The following is an 18,397-nucleotide window of genomic DNA, read 5'->3' as shown; positions in this document are numbered from 1 at the left end:
ACTCCCTTTTAACAGGAAGAAACCTCCAGCAGAACCAGGCTCAGTGTGAGCGGCCATCTGCTGAGGCTGACTGGGGTTCAAGGAGACAGAAGAAGAGATACAAAAGAAAACTGTAAAAGGCGGCCATGTCCAGGAAACCCAAAGCCAGGCAGACGAGCGCCGAGCCAACTCCCATGTCGGAGGATGAAGAGAGCACATCCAGTTAGTCACGGTCAGAGAAACAGGACTAACTGAAAATACAGGCCGATCTCGAACATCTATAAACAAAGGTGCTGATGGAAGCAGCACAGCTGATATTTCTCTCCAGTATGGTGTCACAACCAAACAGGAACAGATGAGGCGAAGCTACTATGAGAAAAAGCAGAGAGAGCAGAACGTCAGAGATTGAACTAACAGATTCTGCAGAGTGGGAGAATAGAGATAGAATGATGAAATAGGGGTCCCTATGTCCTCCACAAGTCTAAGTCTATAGCAACATAACTATAGAGATAGCTCAGGATAACCTGAGCCACTCTAACTATAAGCTTTATCAAAAAGGACATTTTTTAGCCTACTGTTAAAATTAGACAGGGTGTCTGCTTCACAGACTAAAACTGGTAGTTGGTTCCACCGGAGAGGAGCCTGATAACTAAAAGGCTGTTGCAGGATTGAAACAGCTTTACTTTCTCATTATAGCTTTACCTTGAAAATAGATGATGGACAAAGGTGCAAATGAAGCAGAAAAAGATCAGGTACTATTTTTGTAAGTCTGATGGCCTAATTCATAGAAATAAATCAGTCTAGAAACTTCTGTTTTTATCGTTGTAACTGTGCAGTTCCAATGCATTTACATTTACAAGGTTGAGGCTATCATATTGTTGATTAAATATTAAAACTTTAAAAAAATTTCTGTATATGATATCAAAAGTTAATTAAAAAGAAAATGAAAAAGGAAGCAAGTTGAAGTAATTAATCAAATTTCATTGATGAGCCCAACTGTATTTGATACAATTCTGTTTAAGGAGAAGAACAAGGAATTCAGAGAAATTGTGCTTCAATTAAATACAAAGACAACAATTCAAAGTTACACGCTGACTAATGAAATATTCTCTCCCTCTCCTGTCTGTGATTGCACATAAGTCTCCTTGCCGCCACAACCACAGAAATTTTTGCCTTAAAGTTTTTTCCTTTTGAGATTTTTTTTTTTTTTACCACTTTCAGTCATTGACACAGAGACTGCAGTCTGTTAAATAAAATGCACTGCAGATTGTAAATACTTACACTTTTATATCCTCCCCCCAGCATTTTGCACCTTCTGATGATCCGCATATGTTTTGCATATTTATACACATTAAATCTTTGTACCTGCTCTTCTGCTCAGTTTAAAATCTCAGATCCTGTTTGCATCCAGTTAGCACTTAAGCTTTGTTCACAGGAAACCATGTTAGCACCTCAGGGCTAAAGTCTTCAATGGAGACAATCTTTAATTGATTCCTTTGCTGAAACAACGTTTTGCTTTTTCTCTGGAGGAACGTCCCCCGATCTGGAAGTGTCCCTAACCATAGAGGGGTCCCCTGTGTTTGGAAAGAACATCTCCTTCTGTGTGAAAGTCACAAACAGGTCAAGCCAGATGAGAACCCTGAGGGAAAATTTCAGCACTCAGCTAAAAGAGTACAACAGAAACCCACAGCATAGCTTCTGGACAGCCCACAAAGAAATTTCCATACAACCTTATAAAGGTAACTAAGTATAAAAACAATAATACTTAGTATTATTAAAAACTATTTTTTAATTTGATCTTTTTTTTTAATATGCTGTTCTTTGTACCTCATCTCCTTGCTCTTTAGATCTGACACTCTACCACACCCTCCACTACTCTGACTACGAGTCCACCTTGGCAGCTGATAGTGTTGTGAATGCAGCGGTGGTGTTGCAGGACCCAAGGACCAATGAAAGCATCCTGTCTGCACAGGAATTCAGCATGAGCTGCGTGCCGATAGAAATGGAGGTAAAACGACATGCAACCCACTAAGAAAGCATCATGATCTAAAATAGTATCTATGTCTCCCTGCCTCACACCACAGCAACAGAAGTATCTCTACCTTTGTTTTCTGTTATCAGTTTGGAGACACAGAATTATGACTTTTATTAACATCATATCTCTTTATACTCATATTCCTTTATGAACCATAATAGCTTTTTTGAACGTGATATTGGTTCAGTTATTCCACCGTTTCGTCTTGCTTTATGATCTACTCCAAATATACCAAACTTACAGTTTCTCTATGAGGTTATTGCTCTAAAAACAGCTGATCTTGTTGTTAATAAGGATTAGAGAATTGTTTTTAGATATGCCTAACCTCCACTCAGTTTTATCTTCCACTGTGGGTTTTTCTTAGTGTGGCAAGAACTGACTTTTTGCAGCATGCATGAATCGTTAAAGTACTAAAGGTTTATTCCAGATTTACTTAGTGTCTGGAAAAGCATCTAAATTTTTGTTCATCCACACCAATGGGAGAAAGGGCCCTGCTGAAGTTTTCAATGGTCCTAATTGTTTTGTATTTTGCTCTATTGCATGAACTGAAAAAAAAAGGACACGGGTGGAGCTGGAGGGGGGCAGGACCCCCAGAAATCTTATCTCTCCCTGCCAGATAATTGACATGTACAGCTCCATATCACTCCTCTAAAGTACTTGTTGCTATGCAAAGGTGGGATAAAAGTTGCTTAGTTACTTTTGCAGCAGAAAAAAATCCTTCTTGTCCTTTTTTTGTAAAGAAAAGAAGAAATATTTGTCTTAAAGCAATTAAATCTTAATAAACAGTTTCAAGAAATAAGAGGAAAATTCAAATTCTTGAAAAAAAAAACCATTTAACTCATTACCTGTACAAGACATTTACTGTATGTCTTGTGAAGGTAATGTACTAGTTGACAATAATTTACAACATAAAAAGTGCAAACATCCATCGTGCCCCACTGCTTGCTTTAGGGCTGGTGCAGTCTATGGGTGAAAGGCGGGATACACGTCAACAGGCCGCAGAGCAACAAAACAGTACATGCACACACCCAAGGACAATTTAAAGACCTAAATTAACATAACAATCATGTTTTCTGTGAGGAAGTTTGAGTTACCAGAGAGAACCAGGGCTGGGAATTGAACCTAGAACCCTCTTGGTTCAAGGAAACAGTACCGGTATTAATAAACTGCGCTACCATGCAGCCGCTAATGAATACGTTTACTTTGAATTTAGGCATGTGTATTCATACAGCACACTTCAGTACAATTTAAATTGGTTTACATTAATTAAAAGATACAATAGAAAAAAAGAAAAAAAGCAAGTAAAATAAAAGCATTATAAAAACAGGTAATAAAAGAAATGACCAACCACAATCTTAAACTAATAATATCTCAGTTAACAGTTTAGCAAAGCCAACAATAATTGGTTTTCAGCTTCAACCTAAAAGAACTCAGGCTTTCATTACTTTTAGTCCTCTGGGAGTTTGTTCAAATAAGTGGAGCATAGGAACTAAATGCTGCTTCTCCTTGTTTGGTTCTAGTTGTGGGTGGCTAGAAGACCTGAGTGGTCTGGGAGGTTGAAATACTGACATCTGAAATCTGTTATGTATTGAGGTTCTGATCCATTCAGTGATTTCTAGACTGACAGGAGGATTTTAAAGTCTTTTCTCTGAACTACAGGGAGCCAGTGGAAGGACTTCAGAACTGGGCTGATGTGCTCTACTTTCTTAGTTCTAGTGAGAACACAGGCAGCAGCATTTTGGATCAGCTGCAGCTCTGATGGACTTTTAGGCAAACCTATGAAGACACTGTTGCAGTGTCCAATTCTACTAAAGATAAATGTATGAATGAATTTTCTAGATCTTGCTTGGACATTAGTCCTTTAGTCCTGGAGATGTCATTGAGGCGATTAAAGACTGACTTAGTAACTGCCTATATGAGCCTCTGAAGGCTGATGTCTGAGTCCATCATGGCGCCAAGATTTCCGCTATAATCAGCGGTTTTAAGCTCTAGTAGCTGAAACTGTCAGCCAACTGAAAACTATTTACCAAGTTTGTTTTCATTCAGTTGGTGAGAATTATACAATTACCCCAAAATAGATAAAGTTAATGGCATATTTATTTCAAAGTTATTGTTTTTCAACATACATTACATGTTGAGGAATTCAATGATTTGCTAAAATCAACTTTCTAGTCATAAAAACATCTTAAAATGCAGAAACAGGCACTTCCACCACCTGTGTGATTCAACTATTCAATTAGCTGTCTCACAATGATTGGAATGAGGTTAGGTAAGAGAGGAGGGGAGAGAGAGTGATGAAGCAATGTCATAAAGGGGTCAGACACTCCTCTCAACTGAAACATTACAATGAGTAAAAGCGCAAAGTTGTCTTTAAAAAGTACAAAAAGAACAAGGCTCTCAGAAACAGAGCCTGACAGCTACTGCTGCTGTAAAAACTATGATGTCCACTCAAAGTCATTAAGTTTCCTCAAAAGCAAATCATTCTTGTTTGAGTCTTTGAGCCTCTTTCAGGATTGGTGCCCAGGAAGTACATGTTAATGAGCATTTTCTGTTTTAAATAGACTTATGTATTACAGGCTGCATTTTAGAACTATTCCTCTAATTTTTCACCATAAATGTTTTTGCATTTTTAGCCAAATAATGATGCCCAATGCCTATTAACTTATTAGAATAGAATAGAATAGAATAGAATAGAATAGAAAAAAATCCCTTTATTGTCGCACAAAGGGGAAATTCTGGTCTTTACAGCAGCAAAAAGATTATAGAAAAAATGGTCATACAAATGTGGACCTTAGAAAAATATAAAAGAATAACATACTAGTGAAGAGTTAAAGGTTTATTAGCTTCAGCTAACATATAGAAATCCAACGTTTAGGAGCTGAAATAACAATAATGAGAGGAGAATCAAGACACTTACATGGACTGCAGCGCACTCTCCCTCTAGCCTCTTCCTAGCTATGCTGTTTGCAACGTCAGTTGTTTATTAACAAGATATGGACAACGTCATAACATATGATATAAATGCTAATTTAAAAGTAAAGTAAATATCCATCCATCAATTTTCTGTCACGCTTATCCCAAGTGGGGTCGCAAGGGGTGCTGGTGCCTATCTCCAGCTGTCTATGGGCGAGAGGCGGGGTACACCCTGGACAGGGCGCCAGTCCATCGCAGTTCAACACAGATACGAACAGGAAAAACAACCATTTACACACAGAATCACAACGAAGGAGCCAATTAACCTAAAGGTCATGTTTTTGGAATGTAAGGGGAAGGCAGAGTTACAGGAGAGATCCCTGCATTATAAGGGAAAACATGCAAACTCCATGCAGAAAGATTCTGGGCCGGGAATCGAACCCGGAACCTTCTTGCTGCACGGGAGCAGTGCTAGGGATACTTTTCTTATTTTTATTTTATATTTCCCAAACTGTAGCTGAGCCTTGTTCCATTATCAAAGCTTCTCTTGGTTTTTGTCCCTGAAAAACACATCCCTGGTTTCCTGTTGTACTGTTTAATTATCACATTCTGTCATAAAAAGACAAAAAAACATCTATAACCAAATTTATAATTGTTTTGCAGATTGCAGGTGGAGACTGTGTGGAAATGAATAAAGAGCAGACAGCGCATGTGACCTTCACCAACCAGCTTGATAAAGTGCTGAGTGGAGCTGTGCTGAGTGTGGAGGGATCCGGTTTGTTGCAGCAAAAACAGGAGACCAGGTTGGTTTACTCACAGTCAGTCATTCAGTTATAACCTGAAACAAATACAAGAAACATTCTTTGGCGACATTCCACTCATGACAAGCGTATTGTCAAAAGTCTTGTCTGAGCTGGTTTCTTCAATGAGCCAATCAGTTTGGGAATGTTGTCGGGTATGTTTCAAGTTTTTCTTGCAACAGGTGTACAAATCTAAGACTTTCCTTTAAAGAAAAAAATAGACATGTTCATTTTCACCACTTTCACCGCTTCAAACTCACAAGACAAACTGCAAATTTTACTTACAGTTTGTCGAATAATGAAAAGTGCAGCAAAATGTCAACTTTCTTTTACCCAAAAAGGCAACCTGAATAAGGCTGACTTTAGTTGGGCAATTCCTTAGAAGGTGTCAATTTCTATTTTACATGAACTTTTATTCAACTTGTTTTGGCTGATAGCTGGTAAAATAATTTGAACATTTGCGTGTTCAAAATAAAGAAATGTGCAAAAGCGAATAAAAAAAGAAACAGCCAGTGATTGCAGACTGGTTAATTTACATTCACTTCAATTTTAAATACATAACTTACAGTCTCTGGCATCCTAAACAAAAGCATAGAAAGCAAAATGTGTAGCCCGTATATGAGTTCATTAAGGATCATTTAAAATAATCTATTCAGTTAGGATAAGAAATATGGAGGCTTAACAAACTAGGTCTTATGGAGGGATTTAGAAGCCACTGTGTTGGAAACTAACATTTTATTATAAAGTCTAAAATTCTGGCAGAATTCACTTAAACACAATTTCTGCTCTAGTTCTGATTTGTTTAGTTACACCAGTGTGCAAAGGTATATTCCCAATAACTGGCCACAGTCTGTGTTCTATATAAATATAGCACTGCATCAAATAATATGTGACACTTCCTGCAGGTGTGGCAAGCTGTTTGTTTTTCTGACATATACATTGGTTTTTAAAGGAGCCATTACCTGTTATTCTATGTAAACGCTTCTGAAATCATCTTTTTATTCAAGTTTAATAATTTTAAGAAAGATTTAAAACAGATTTAAAACAGTAAAACTCATTTGGCACCTTTTCATATTTTTTTTCCCCAAGAGGAAGCACAAAGGAATTTGGTTTGTGCGTATGTATTGTTAGGAACAGTTGCCAAGGTTTATTTATCACATAATAAAACCAAGTTAAATTTAAACTCCAGATTGTTCAGGGAATATTAACTGAGGCTAAACACCAGCACACGTTTTAACAGGAAAAAAAAAGTCAGATTTACAGGTAATAACTTTTTTTTAATTTAACAACAAAAACTGAATTTAAAAAAATATCTAAAAAATATTTATGAAATATGAGGCAATAATTAATGGAGATACTTCCAGTTTTATCCACCCATTCAATCATTCAAATTAAACATAGCTGGAAATTAGTGTTGACGTCAGGGAAAACACTGTGGGAAAATCTGATTAGCCTGAGGCCTTCCAGATAAAAACTGAAGAAGCTTAAAAGTCTGGTAAGGGATTTATACAGTAAGAGCTCTAAAAAAATTAACTCACCTTTTCATTGTAAAGTATTTCAAATGGATGTGTCTGAAAAAGCATGCATCTTATCCAGGCCTGGAGGTCCAAGAAGGCAGGACACAAGCTGCTAAATAAAATCCTGTTACTGCACAGGAAAATTAAACTTTCCATTTTTACAAGCATAAAGAAAGCTTTGCTATCTAGAAAAAGCCATAAAAGTCATATATTCTAACACGTATTGGGGGCAAATCTGAGCCTAACTGTACTCTTTAATAGGTTCAATTAAATCATTCCCCAACCTCACAGATTAAACATATACACACACAAATATTGAAAAACATATTTAAAAATGGTTCGACAACAGTAATGAAAGCTGATTGTAATTTATGATTCGCAATTTTGATATTTTTTTGTTTTATGGGTCTAGAATATAACAAAACATTTTCTTCATACATTTATTTTTGACCTGACAGGATTTTTGCCTGCCTTCTTTTGTCGTATTGTGATATATTCTGTATTTTTCTGTTAAACAAGTGAGACAAAACACAGGTACAATATAATCCTGTTGTAGGCTGTGTGACAACAAACATTCTGAAGCCGGTACTGCTTGTTTTTGAGCTAAGCTATTGGATCTCTGGAGCGTTTCAGGGCTCCAGAGATAAACTCTGAGTCTGTGTTCCAGCAGAAATTGGAAGATTAAGTTTCTTTTCTCTATCCCACAGGGCGTGTCTCCTTCAGCCAGGCGAGAAGATAGAAAATAAAGTGTCCATCAAGGCCACTTCTCATGGCACTAAACTGCTGGTGGCTACTCTGTCACACAGCAACAACTCCATCACTGTTTCCAGGAGCTACCTCAGAATTTCTGTAAAGGCTGCATGATGCTGAATCATGACAGTAAACAAAGAACCATTTTAATCATGTGATTTCTGTTTTCCTATGGTAAACATACGATGAAATGCAGTTGTATTAATTGTTTACATTTATATTTAAAACTAGTATTTCTGTTGCTCTTTTCTGCATGACTAACTAGACAATAAACAGATGTTTGGAATATTAAAAGCAAGGCACCATGATGCATAACTATGTCTAACAAAACACAATGCATCTCAAAACTTTATTTTTTTTTTTTTATCAAAATGTATTATTTTAGAAAGGAAACTGCTTTTATACCTCATTTAGTTTGAAACATAAAAGTTATAATGTACACTCAGAGGACAATGTTTCAATATAGATGCTTAAAATCCTTAAAACACCAGAAATATCAAATCACCTGTATAGATGTAGAGATAAGAAAGGATTAGGACCATTTCTAGGAATTAGGCTGCATCCAAATTGATCTAATTATATCCCCTAGCTGTGGTAACTAGCTTCACCTCTTATAAGGTTACCAGTAAAAGCATGATCATGCATAGAAAAGAAGGTCTAGAATGCTGAGCCGATTCTGGACTGCCTTTAGCCTGCACCGTCATAATACCACTGAATCATGGACATGGATGCTAGTCAAAGTGGACGATAGTCTAGGTGGGCATTTATCGAATGATTCATCTTTATGATTGTGTAATCAATACATTAGAGTTAATGTGTTCAAAAACTCTAGAAATGTGTGTTTTATCGGAATTTTTATTTTTTCTTGTATTCTTCTTTTTATTCCTTTTTTCCATTGGTTGATCGGGAAATTAAAAGAATGTGATGAAATGCAGTTATTATGGGATGTTTTTGTTATCTAAGCTTATTTTAAATTTGTATATTTTTTTAAGTGTAGTGTTTGTGGTTGTGTATCTGTGGTTGCTGCTCCACTACCTGTGGAGTGAGCTAAAGGTTAGAGTGATGGCATGCCGATCTCTAAGACTTGGGAATTTGATACTAAAGATTTTTCAATTGTTTATTGACAAGAACATGTATAACTTGAATAAATAGAAATGAAAGCAAACAAAATAATAATTTTTAAATGAATACCCCATTTTATATTATTGTTTGATTATTTTTTGAGTGATAACTGTATCATTACATTAATAAATATTTTGTTTTAGCTGATAAAGTTGAATCAAAATCTGACAGAGGTCTATTTTATTGGTCTAGTGTAGCAAAGTTGGTTGCAGTTTAAGATATCACCACTAGGTGTCACTATACCCTAAAGTTTTAAGAATAGTGAAACTTCCACTTTACAAGCCTGACATTTAAAGCTATTATTGTAAAACTGTATTGTATCTCTAGATTGCAAAAAATGAAGAAAAAAACAGAGAATGACGAGCAGCACAGGTCCAGTGAAAACAGAGGACTCAGCAGTCAAAGCTGTTTTAATCAATACAGCAGGCAGCCTATAGCCACTCAGCATTTTCATCAAGCTTGATACCCGTATATCAATGCATAGTTTAAGTACCATTATGAGACTTGATTAAAATCGATAAAACCTACATTTTTTTTTTTATATATTGTGACAGGCTTCTCTGTGTGATGAGTAAGTGGTCTCTGTGAAGCCCTAAATTTAATTATTCAAGTCCTCTGTGCCACTTCGTGTGATTCCTCAACTTACTTATGCATGTATAATTAATGGTTTCCCTTTGACGTCCTTGATTGCACCGAGAAGCAGAGCTGCAAAACAAAAATACTAGTGGTGCTGCAGAAATGGGCTTTTCTATTAAGAATCTAAGGAGGTGGAGATTTTTGTTTTGATTTATTTTTGTCGTTCCTCGTTTTAACAGTTCAAAAACCAAGTATTTTGTCATATTTTCATATATATTTTGGTATTCAGAAACAGGCTATTCACATTTCTTTTTTAAATATGTTTAAAGACCTCAGAATAGTGCTGTGAAGCAGAACCTGCATCCTTCCTGTAAATGTTATGTATTCAAAGCAGAAGAAGAGAAAACATCTTCTTATGTACTTTAAAATCCAGGCAACCTGAGAGGCGCATAAAGGTTTGTTGCTATGAGATCCCTTGTCCTGTTATGACTTTCAGACAGGGCTTGCTTTAACTTAAAGGGTTCCTGGTCGCCATGTTTGCACCGAACAGCTTGTGATCTCACCTCAGTGGCGGAGAGATTGAGGCAGAGGCGTCGGCAGACGGGAGACGATAATCAGGCTCCACACTCACTGATTTTCAGACAAATTAAACGTCAGGGGAAAGCAGGGAGCGGGACCGCTGCGCTGCTTTGAAAAGCTGAGGCTATCATAAATTATTAATGGCTCCCCGTCACGGCCTCTTTCTCCTCATCCGTTGCTCCATCCCTCTTCTTTACCCAGCCCTCCCTTCAGGGTTCTTTTCTGTTTCTGTCAGTCTTTCTTCCTCTTCAAACACACCCCCCTCCTTTCATCTCTTAACCCACCTCTAACTTTTTAAAAAAAACTCTTTTATTCCTTCTCTAGTTTTACCCGTCAGCCCAACTTTTCCTCACTTCTTCCCATCAGCTTTGTTTACTGTCAATATCCGTCTTTCCTTTCTCAATTAAATCCCCCTCCTCTGCCTCCTTTGTGACTTTGCTGAGTTTCGCCCCTCCCATCCATCTGCTCTTCATTACCGGTTCCCATGTTAATCTTGATCACTTTCCTCTTCTCTTCACCCTCTTGTCATCCTTCCTTCCCTCTAACCGTCCCTTTCCATTCTTGAGTCTCAGTGGTCCTCCTCACTTGGCTTCTTGCTTCGTCCTCTGAGCTACATTTAATAGGTTTAAAAGGACACGTAATTTAGCATTGTGACAAGGACAGGTTAAATAAAATACATGTATACTTTTATTTATATAAAAATCCATCATCATTTGACTACTGCTTTGAAGAAGCAGTGAGCTTTTAGGCCTCCTGCTTCTATGAATACTAAAAGGGTTTTCTCAAGGCTCAGAGACCAGGCAGTAGAAATCAACAACTGGAAATCTCAACTGAATCAGAACAGCACAGCAGTCTCTGTTAACGGTCTCAACTAAGTGATCTATTCATCACTGTTTCCAAAGCAAGGCTACTTGTCTTGTGGAAAACTCAGTTCAGTACAATAATACCTCATTGCCATGGACCGTATCTCCCTCTGACAAAGTTACTGTCTTCTTTACAGGATGCTCAGGTTTAACCATCAGTTTCTGTTTGTTTTGTTTTTTGTTCAAATAACCTTTTTGTAAAGTTAAAGACACTACAAGTAGACCCACATTTCAAAAGCAGGACTTTTAGAACAATCTGTGTCTCTTTATTGCTGTTTGGTTAGAAAGCATCATTTTCCCATGTGTTTGTATTGCAGTAAAATTGCTGTCCTCCATCTATCTGCCCATCTTCTATTCCTATTTGTAGGGATGTAGGTTGGTGTTGGTACAGGATATTGAAGGTATAGAGGACAATCTTATATCCGGGTGGATCATCTAAATAAGTGGTCATCCTAATTGTCAATTATTCTGGTAATATGTTTATGTCAGGCCGTCCTACACGCTTGTCCCGTTAGCTATCTTTTCTGCACATAGACCCTTTCAGGTGAGCTACAGTTTCAGCCAGTCATTGAAACTCACCTTTCTCACCGCGGTTCTTTGAAAATGACCGAGGGTTCACTATGTGAAGAAAAGAAAGCCCTCAGAAGAGGCAGATATATCCCGGAATGCTTTGTAGGGAGAGCTCTTCTCAAAGCATTATGGGATTTGTTGTCACGGCGGCCTGCTATCACCATAGGCTGTCGCTATCCAACAGCGGCGACTAATAAAAAAGATGACGCAGGCACTGTACGGTAGAGGTGGAGCAAAAAGCAGTGATCATCTATTCGAACGATAACGATATAGTGATTGAGGGGATTAGAGGTTGGGACGAAGGTTCGGACACAGTAAGCTTGTATGAGCTATGAGAACAGTAACTTTTAAACAGAGTGTGCATGAGGAGAAATGGGCTCCTGCATACTTTCGCACACGTTTAATAGGCGTTCCCTCTCGGGGGCAGGTACAGGGTTGTGCATGTGCATTTTTTTAAAGTGGAGAGGGCAGGTCTTTAAAAAAAATTTGTGAAAATCCTCCACTACACTTTGAAGTCAGTGAGCAAAAGGCGAGATTTCCCCGAACATATTTTCTTCCTGCGTTCTATATTTTTACTCTGCATCATGCCCTATTTTTTTAACAGGATTTAATTTATAGACCAATTTGCTCTCGAATTCTCAGTGTGTGGATTCATTGGGTCGATGTGTTAGAACTTCACTGGCTTTAGAAATCTCTCCACAGAAAGAAAAACCTTGATATGTTCAATGGTTATTTCACCCGCTGTAGGCAGTAGGTGCACCAGTTAAAGGTGTCCAGCTTAGTGATGGAGGAGAAAAAGAATAAAAATGATCTCCACTCGGTCATAGAGCTGCATTTTAAAATGTCATTATGCTAGGTTTGAGACGGTAACAGACAATATTTCCTCCACTATCACTGTCTCACTTTCATATCATTCTCTGAATATAAGCAGCTGAAAACATCCAAATCTGCTCACTCACTCAATTACACTTTTTTTTTAAATTACCCCTACATCAGCTCTTCACTTTTAAAATGAACATTTTAACATCCCTGCTTAGTTTCCTGCAACACGAGCAACAAGAGATTCCTAAATTCTTGCCAAGGCTAACAAGAAAGAGAGAGAGCATCAAGATGGAAGGACGGTTTGATTGATCTGTCTGAACAGATGGGATGACTGCTGAGCCCTCAAGAGGCTGTCCATTTTAAACTGATGTGGGCACACAGGGACAGGGTTTCTAATGAGCCTATCTCCCACAGCCACATCCTGTGCAACTAAACAGACTTGCTCAAATGTTTTGGGAGTTTTTTGGGGGCTTAGTGTAGAAATGTTAGTTAAGTTGCTTGAAGCAACTGATGACTTTGTATAGCGTTGTGATAACCTACTATTTCTAACCACATGTATGGTGCTTGAAATCACACAAAAGAACTCACAGACCAGGACCCCAGCGGGCTGCATTAAAGGGTGGTGCTGATAAATATGATAATGAACCGAGCTTCTGTCTGATGCCCATTGTCACCTGGTAATGAGCTTGTACCCAAGGTCACCGCTATAATGGCTCATTAGCAGCACTGGCTAATACTGGGTTGTGATGTTTCTTACGGCTGCCGGAGGTGCACCAGTCAGCCCGCCTATTTGTTTGCTGCTGGGGCTGAAATGCTACTTGACCGGTCTGTCTTTCAGTATTGATCAGTGTGGGTTTCAGTGTGAGTCTGTGGGATCAGAGCCGAGTGACGGTGCCACCGCCTGCGTGTGTGGAATGCATGACTGGGTTGGTGTCTGTGTTTGGCAGCATCCCAGTTACAAAAAGCTACGATGGAACAAGCAGTTAAAGCAATACATACAAAACACCAGTGGTTATTTGGTTCTAAAAGAATCAAAGTGCTGCGTAAATAAATGTTGCAACTACTAATATTAATAATAGTATTAATACTATAACAACACTGATACAATTTCAGTATGAGCAAACAAATGAAAAAATATTATTTTCTAATAAAAGGTCCAATAAGCAAAATTAATGAGATATAAATTAATTTATCAATTTAAATATAGACCAACATTGTTCCCTGCAATTGGCTTCAGATTGGCTTGTTTAATTCACAATGTTTATCATCTGTTAATTTGACACCTTTTTAATTTATGATGTTTTGTAGCTACTCAGGTGGGGAGGCCACCAACACTACAATTAAAAATGGAAAGACGTTTAAATAAATAAATGTAATTAATAAAGACCCTGTGATGGTCTGAGCAGTCAAAGGAAATCCAAAAAGTCTTCTTTTTATTGAACCCAAAACAAAGAACTTGGATCAATAAAGAACAAATTATAAAGTTGGGCCCATAAAAGAGGTCAAAGTAACAGAATTTAACTTAAGCTAACAAAAAGACCCACTGAAACAAACAGACCTGCTACATGAGACAAAGGGGAAACTTAAATACTGGCTGATCAGGCCACATAGAAGATACAAAGGGGGAAACACACAAAAACCTAACTGAAATTAACAGAGGAAAATCCCATTCACCCTCTTGCTGATTAGTAGTGGTGTAAACCAATTTGTAGCTTCAATAGGCTGGCTCCACCCCTTCTCCACCTCTGTTCTCCTGAAGGACTGGAGCAGCCAGCACTGAGGTGACTCGAAAAAAACAAACAAACAAACAAACAAACAAACAAACAAACAAAGATTAAATCAAGCAGAACATAACAGTGTAAACTAAAATGTGCGCACTTATTCTAGAATACAGTGTTATGCCTTTCCTTACAAAAATTATTCTGTAAATTAAATCCTAAATGTAAAGAAATCCCAATATAAATGTAATGAGACTGGCTGACCAAGTGTGTGATGGGATTAAATGTTACCACATTTGGGTGGCTGTAGTTGCAGCCATCGCAGACCCACTCAAAGGGGTTGGAGTCATTTTGGTTGTGATTACAAGTCAGTATCTGCAACATCTTATAGGAGAGCAGAGGCGTCAATTAACAAACTACAAATCCTTTGTTACCTTAAGAGGAAGTTTTGGCTATATATACTTTACTGGAGTAATTCGTTTTTTGACAACTTTTTACTTATACTCCTTACATTTTTGGCAATTATCTCTTCTTTTAACTCCTTACTTTTTTTTATTTTGTCATTAGTTTTGTTTCATTTAAGCTCATTTTCATTATGGCCTGTTGAAATAAGCAAACAAACAAAATACAACAAAAATAATTAGTGTCATCCAAACAATTAATTCCTTTGTGATTTGATCTGAGCTGCACCAACTTGTCGCCACACACCAAAATAAATTGTTTTTTCAAGTTTTACACTGTTGCCATTAGTTATAAAACTAATAAAAGAAATAAAAGAAAATTAAATCTAAGGAACTTATCATCCAGGATTGTAGAAAAATGTTCCTTTAATAGGATAGTGCAGTAACCAGTACGTAGTTAACATTTTTTCATCCATTACTTTTACTTCTATACTTTAAGTAGTTTTAAAAATGGTATTTTTACACTTTTACTTGAGTAAAAAGCTGAAACTGTTAACCTTAACTTCTGCAAAAGTGTTTTTAGACTCTAGAATTTATACTTCTACTTGGGTAATAAACATTCAAACTCTTGACACCTCTGTAGGAGAGGGAAGTTACTAACTAGTACTGCTTCACTAGTTGTGATGGGAACACACATCATCATTTGACATATTAATAATCTGCACCTTTACTAAGCTACCAGCAATCATAATCAAATAAATATGCAACAGAACAGTAAAAATGACAAAATATCAATAAATCTTCTCATTTAAAAGCATGCATTCTGACTTTTTTCACATTTATGCACCAATATGTGTTAGCAGATCAGTAATGTGACGAAACATGAGAAAACATCCACTTCCTTTCAAACGCCTGAATTCACCAGCTCCTCATTATGTTTACATTAAACTACAAGAGCAGAGGAAAGAACTGTTATAGTCTCCATAAAGGTCAGTTAAATTAGTTCCCTGTCAGCCATTTTGCTACTAGAGTATATGTCATGGTTTAATGAGTCGGTCAGCCATTTTGGCTCCAGGAGACATGACTTAATCAGTCAATTAGAGCTGCAGTTGATTAATATGCCTGGACTGGGAGCAACCTCAGCCAGGAGAGAAATGGACCGGTGAATGAATAATCGCCCTCCATGTGCTGGAGGGCTGATCAGTGAGCCACACTCACCCAAGATTTAAGGGAAAATAATCTCAGATTTTTAGCTATGCTTTTCTCTCCAGTTTTTTTTTAATATCACCCAATGGCCGTCTGTCTGTTTAAGAGAGGACTAAAAAGATTTTAGTGACAGCCATTTGTCTGGTGAACAGTAAGGACACCCGAGGGTCAGTGGGCGAGTGAGTCATCAATAAACTTGGCTGCTGGTGGTTCCTTACATTCTCTTGCATTATATTTAAAAAGCAGCTGGATGTTGTGGGAGGATATTTTTTCTTAGCCTATTTGTGAGATAAAATCTTTTGAGCGTGCCTTTTCTCTTTCTAAATAGAGGTGATTGTCTAGAAGTTTTGTACCAGTCTGTATGGTGGAGTTATGTAGGGAATTAAGAGCGGGGATGGCAGAAAGCAGTTGCCTCCCTACTCCAGACAAGGGTGAAGGGAGGGTCATGAGAGATAAGAATGAGTTTACACTGCCTCCTTCATGCCATGAAAGGGAGACCTGTTCTGAGTGTTTATCTGACTAAAATGTATGTCCTTGATGAATTAAAGTGTTTTTTCTTGGGAATAACCAAATGTTCATGTGTGAGAAAGTTCTTTGTGTATGTTGGGATAGTTCCAAGGGAGAGAGTGTGTGTATTGGGAATTGCTGTATAACTGTATGTACTGAGCTTTGCCCGGTCAGAGCGATATATCGTCTGAGGACGATAAATAAATTTGAACATTCTCTTGCAAGAGTCTCAGCTTCCTCTTCAAGTCCACAATGTGACTTCAGGTTTTAATCAGAAATGTTTAATTCAATTCAAATGCAAAATACTTAATTAATCCTGAAGGGAATTTAGATGTTGCTGATAAAATGTAGATTTCTATAAAGAGTTGTTGAAGAAGCTGATAACTGTGGGAAGAAAGGATCTCCTGCAGTTGTCAGTTAAACAGTGAGTCTAGAGAAGCCTCTTACCAAGGACACTCAGTTTAATTAACAGGATGTGCACTGTTGTCCATAAAGCACTTCATTTTTTTTTTTTTTTTGTGTCCCGTTTTGCAAATATAGCTCTGGTGATAGATGTCCCTGAGCCAGCTTTGCTTTCACAAGCAGACCAATACCACTGTTGCCATAAGGTTCCACTTATTACTTGTACATCAAACTTTATAATAATTATTTGGAGAGTAACATCGTATACAACAGACATGGGAACAGAAAGGAGGTCAAGAAAGAAAGAGGGGGTAAGAACTAAGGGGAGAGAGGGAGAGAGAAAATAAAACTAAACAGCAAAAATTACAAAAAAGAGGATTTACAGTAACTCATAGAAGTCTGATTCCATACTTGTATGAGACGAGAGGAACACAAAACAGAGAACAGCAAAATTAATACAACAGACATATTACAATTTAAAAAAAAGCTTCAGGGGCAGCTGGTATTATATCTCTGTGTTAGCTCATTTTCTAAAGGAATTTTCTTTGTAAAATCAACTCCAGAGGTTCTCCAAGTTCCAAGAGCAGAGCTAAGGTTCATTATTAGCTTTGTTAGCTTCTTTACATCAATTGATGCTACTACCCCAACAGATGATGGCAGAAANACTTCTGATTTGAAGCTTGGAACCAAAAACATCTGCTCAAATCTACTTTATATTGTTAGTTTTCAGCAACAGATGATGGCAGAAAAGATCCCTCTCCACAGTACACTTTAAAGGATATGCAGCATCTTGCTGCAAACAATGAAGAACATAATCTTCTTCAAGAAGTTCAGTCAGCTCTGTCCCTTTTTTGCAGGCAGCTTGACATTTGCATCTCGAGTCTAGTCTGTTGTCTAGGTGATTAATAAGGTCTATATTCTCCTCCACCATCCCCACTTCTTCTCCCAAAAAAAGAAAATAAAAAAACAATCCACTGGACTTTGTTTCCAAGTTTGAAAACGTTTCCTTTCCCATCCAGGAAGCTTTTTCAAATCAAAATGTCAGAAATAGCGTTGAGTTCGAGGTTTTATACAGTGGCCCATCAAAGCTTTGTTTTTGTTTTGAAAACATGCAAATTGAAGCAGACAAAGGAGTCCACCTCTCTGGAAATATGACCTGGATGACTGAGAATCTTCACCAGCTCATGATCACTTGTTACTCCTGAAATTTACAACCATCTCCTTGTTTTATTCACATTTGGCTCCCTGTAATCAGCTTCTTGCCAACAATAACAAATCTATATGAGTATTTTAGAGGTTGACACACTGATCTCTATTTATTCACTGGACTGCTGACTGCCAGAAGAAAGTGAAGCCACTGTCTGCCATGCTGGCACTCCCTACTCCCACAGAAACGGGCTGTAAAAATGCCTACATGTGTAGCGTGCTGGCTGTGGGAAGCCGTTTCACAAAAAAGCTAATGTGCTAACCAAGAAAATCCATATATGATGTATCCTATAGTATTGTATGTAGCATAACATTAGCCTGGCTATCTGGGAATGACTTCAGCCAAGATATTGGCTGAGTTAGTCATTGCCAGGTATCATAGAAAGTAGAGTAAATTCACTGTGTAATGTAAATCTATTAATTCTTTATTA

The 18,397-nt window shown here is 37.6% G+C and overlaps 1 protein-coding gene across 1 annotated transcript in view; it reads left to right on the top strand.

Moving 5' to 3' along the window:
• LOC107098761 (protein-glutamine gamma-glutamyltransferase 5-like) overlaps positions 1-8,243 on the top strand; it is an 18,358-nt gene extending 10,115 nt beyond the window's left edge. Inside the window, exons 15-18 of the mRNA XM_015396598.1 lie at positions 1,509-1,718; positions 1,827-1,987; positions 5,591-5,730; positions 7,952-8,243. Coding sequence (XP_015252084.1) covers positions 1,509-1,718; positions 1,827-1,987; positions 5,591-5,730; positions 7,952-8,108 — 668 coding nt within the window. The 3' untranslated portion in view covers positions 8,109-8,243. The remainder of the gene's footprint in view (positions 1-1,508; positions 1,719-1,826; positions 1,988-5,590; positions 5,731-7,951) is intronic.
• The last annotated feature ends 10,154 nt before the right edge of the window (positions 8,244-18,397 follow it).

This window comes from Cyprinodon variegatus, unplaced genomic scaffold, assembly GCF_000732505.1.
Source record: "Cyprinodon variegatus isolate N-32 unplaced genomic scaffold, C_variegatus-1.0 Scaffold808, whole genome shotgun sequence".
NCBI classification, from domain to species: domain Eukaryota; kingdom Metazoa; phylum Chordata; class Actinopteri; order Cyprinodontiformes; family Cyprinodontidae; genus Cyprinodon; species Cyprinodon variegatus.
The sequence above is the reverse complement of the archived record's forward strand: the minus strand, read 5'-3'. Positions and strand labels throughout refer to the sequence as shown.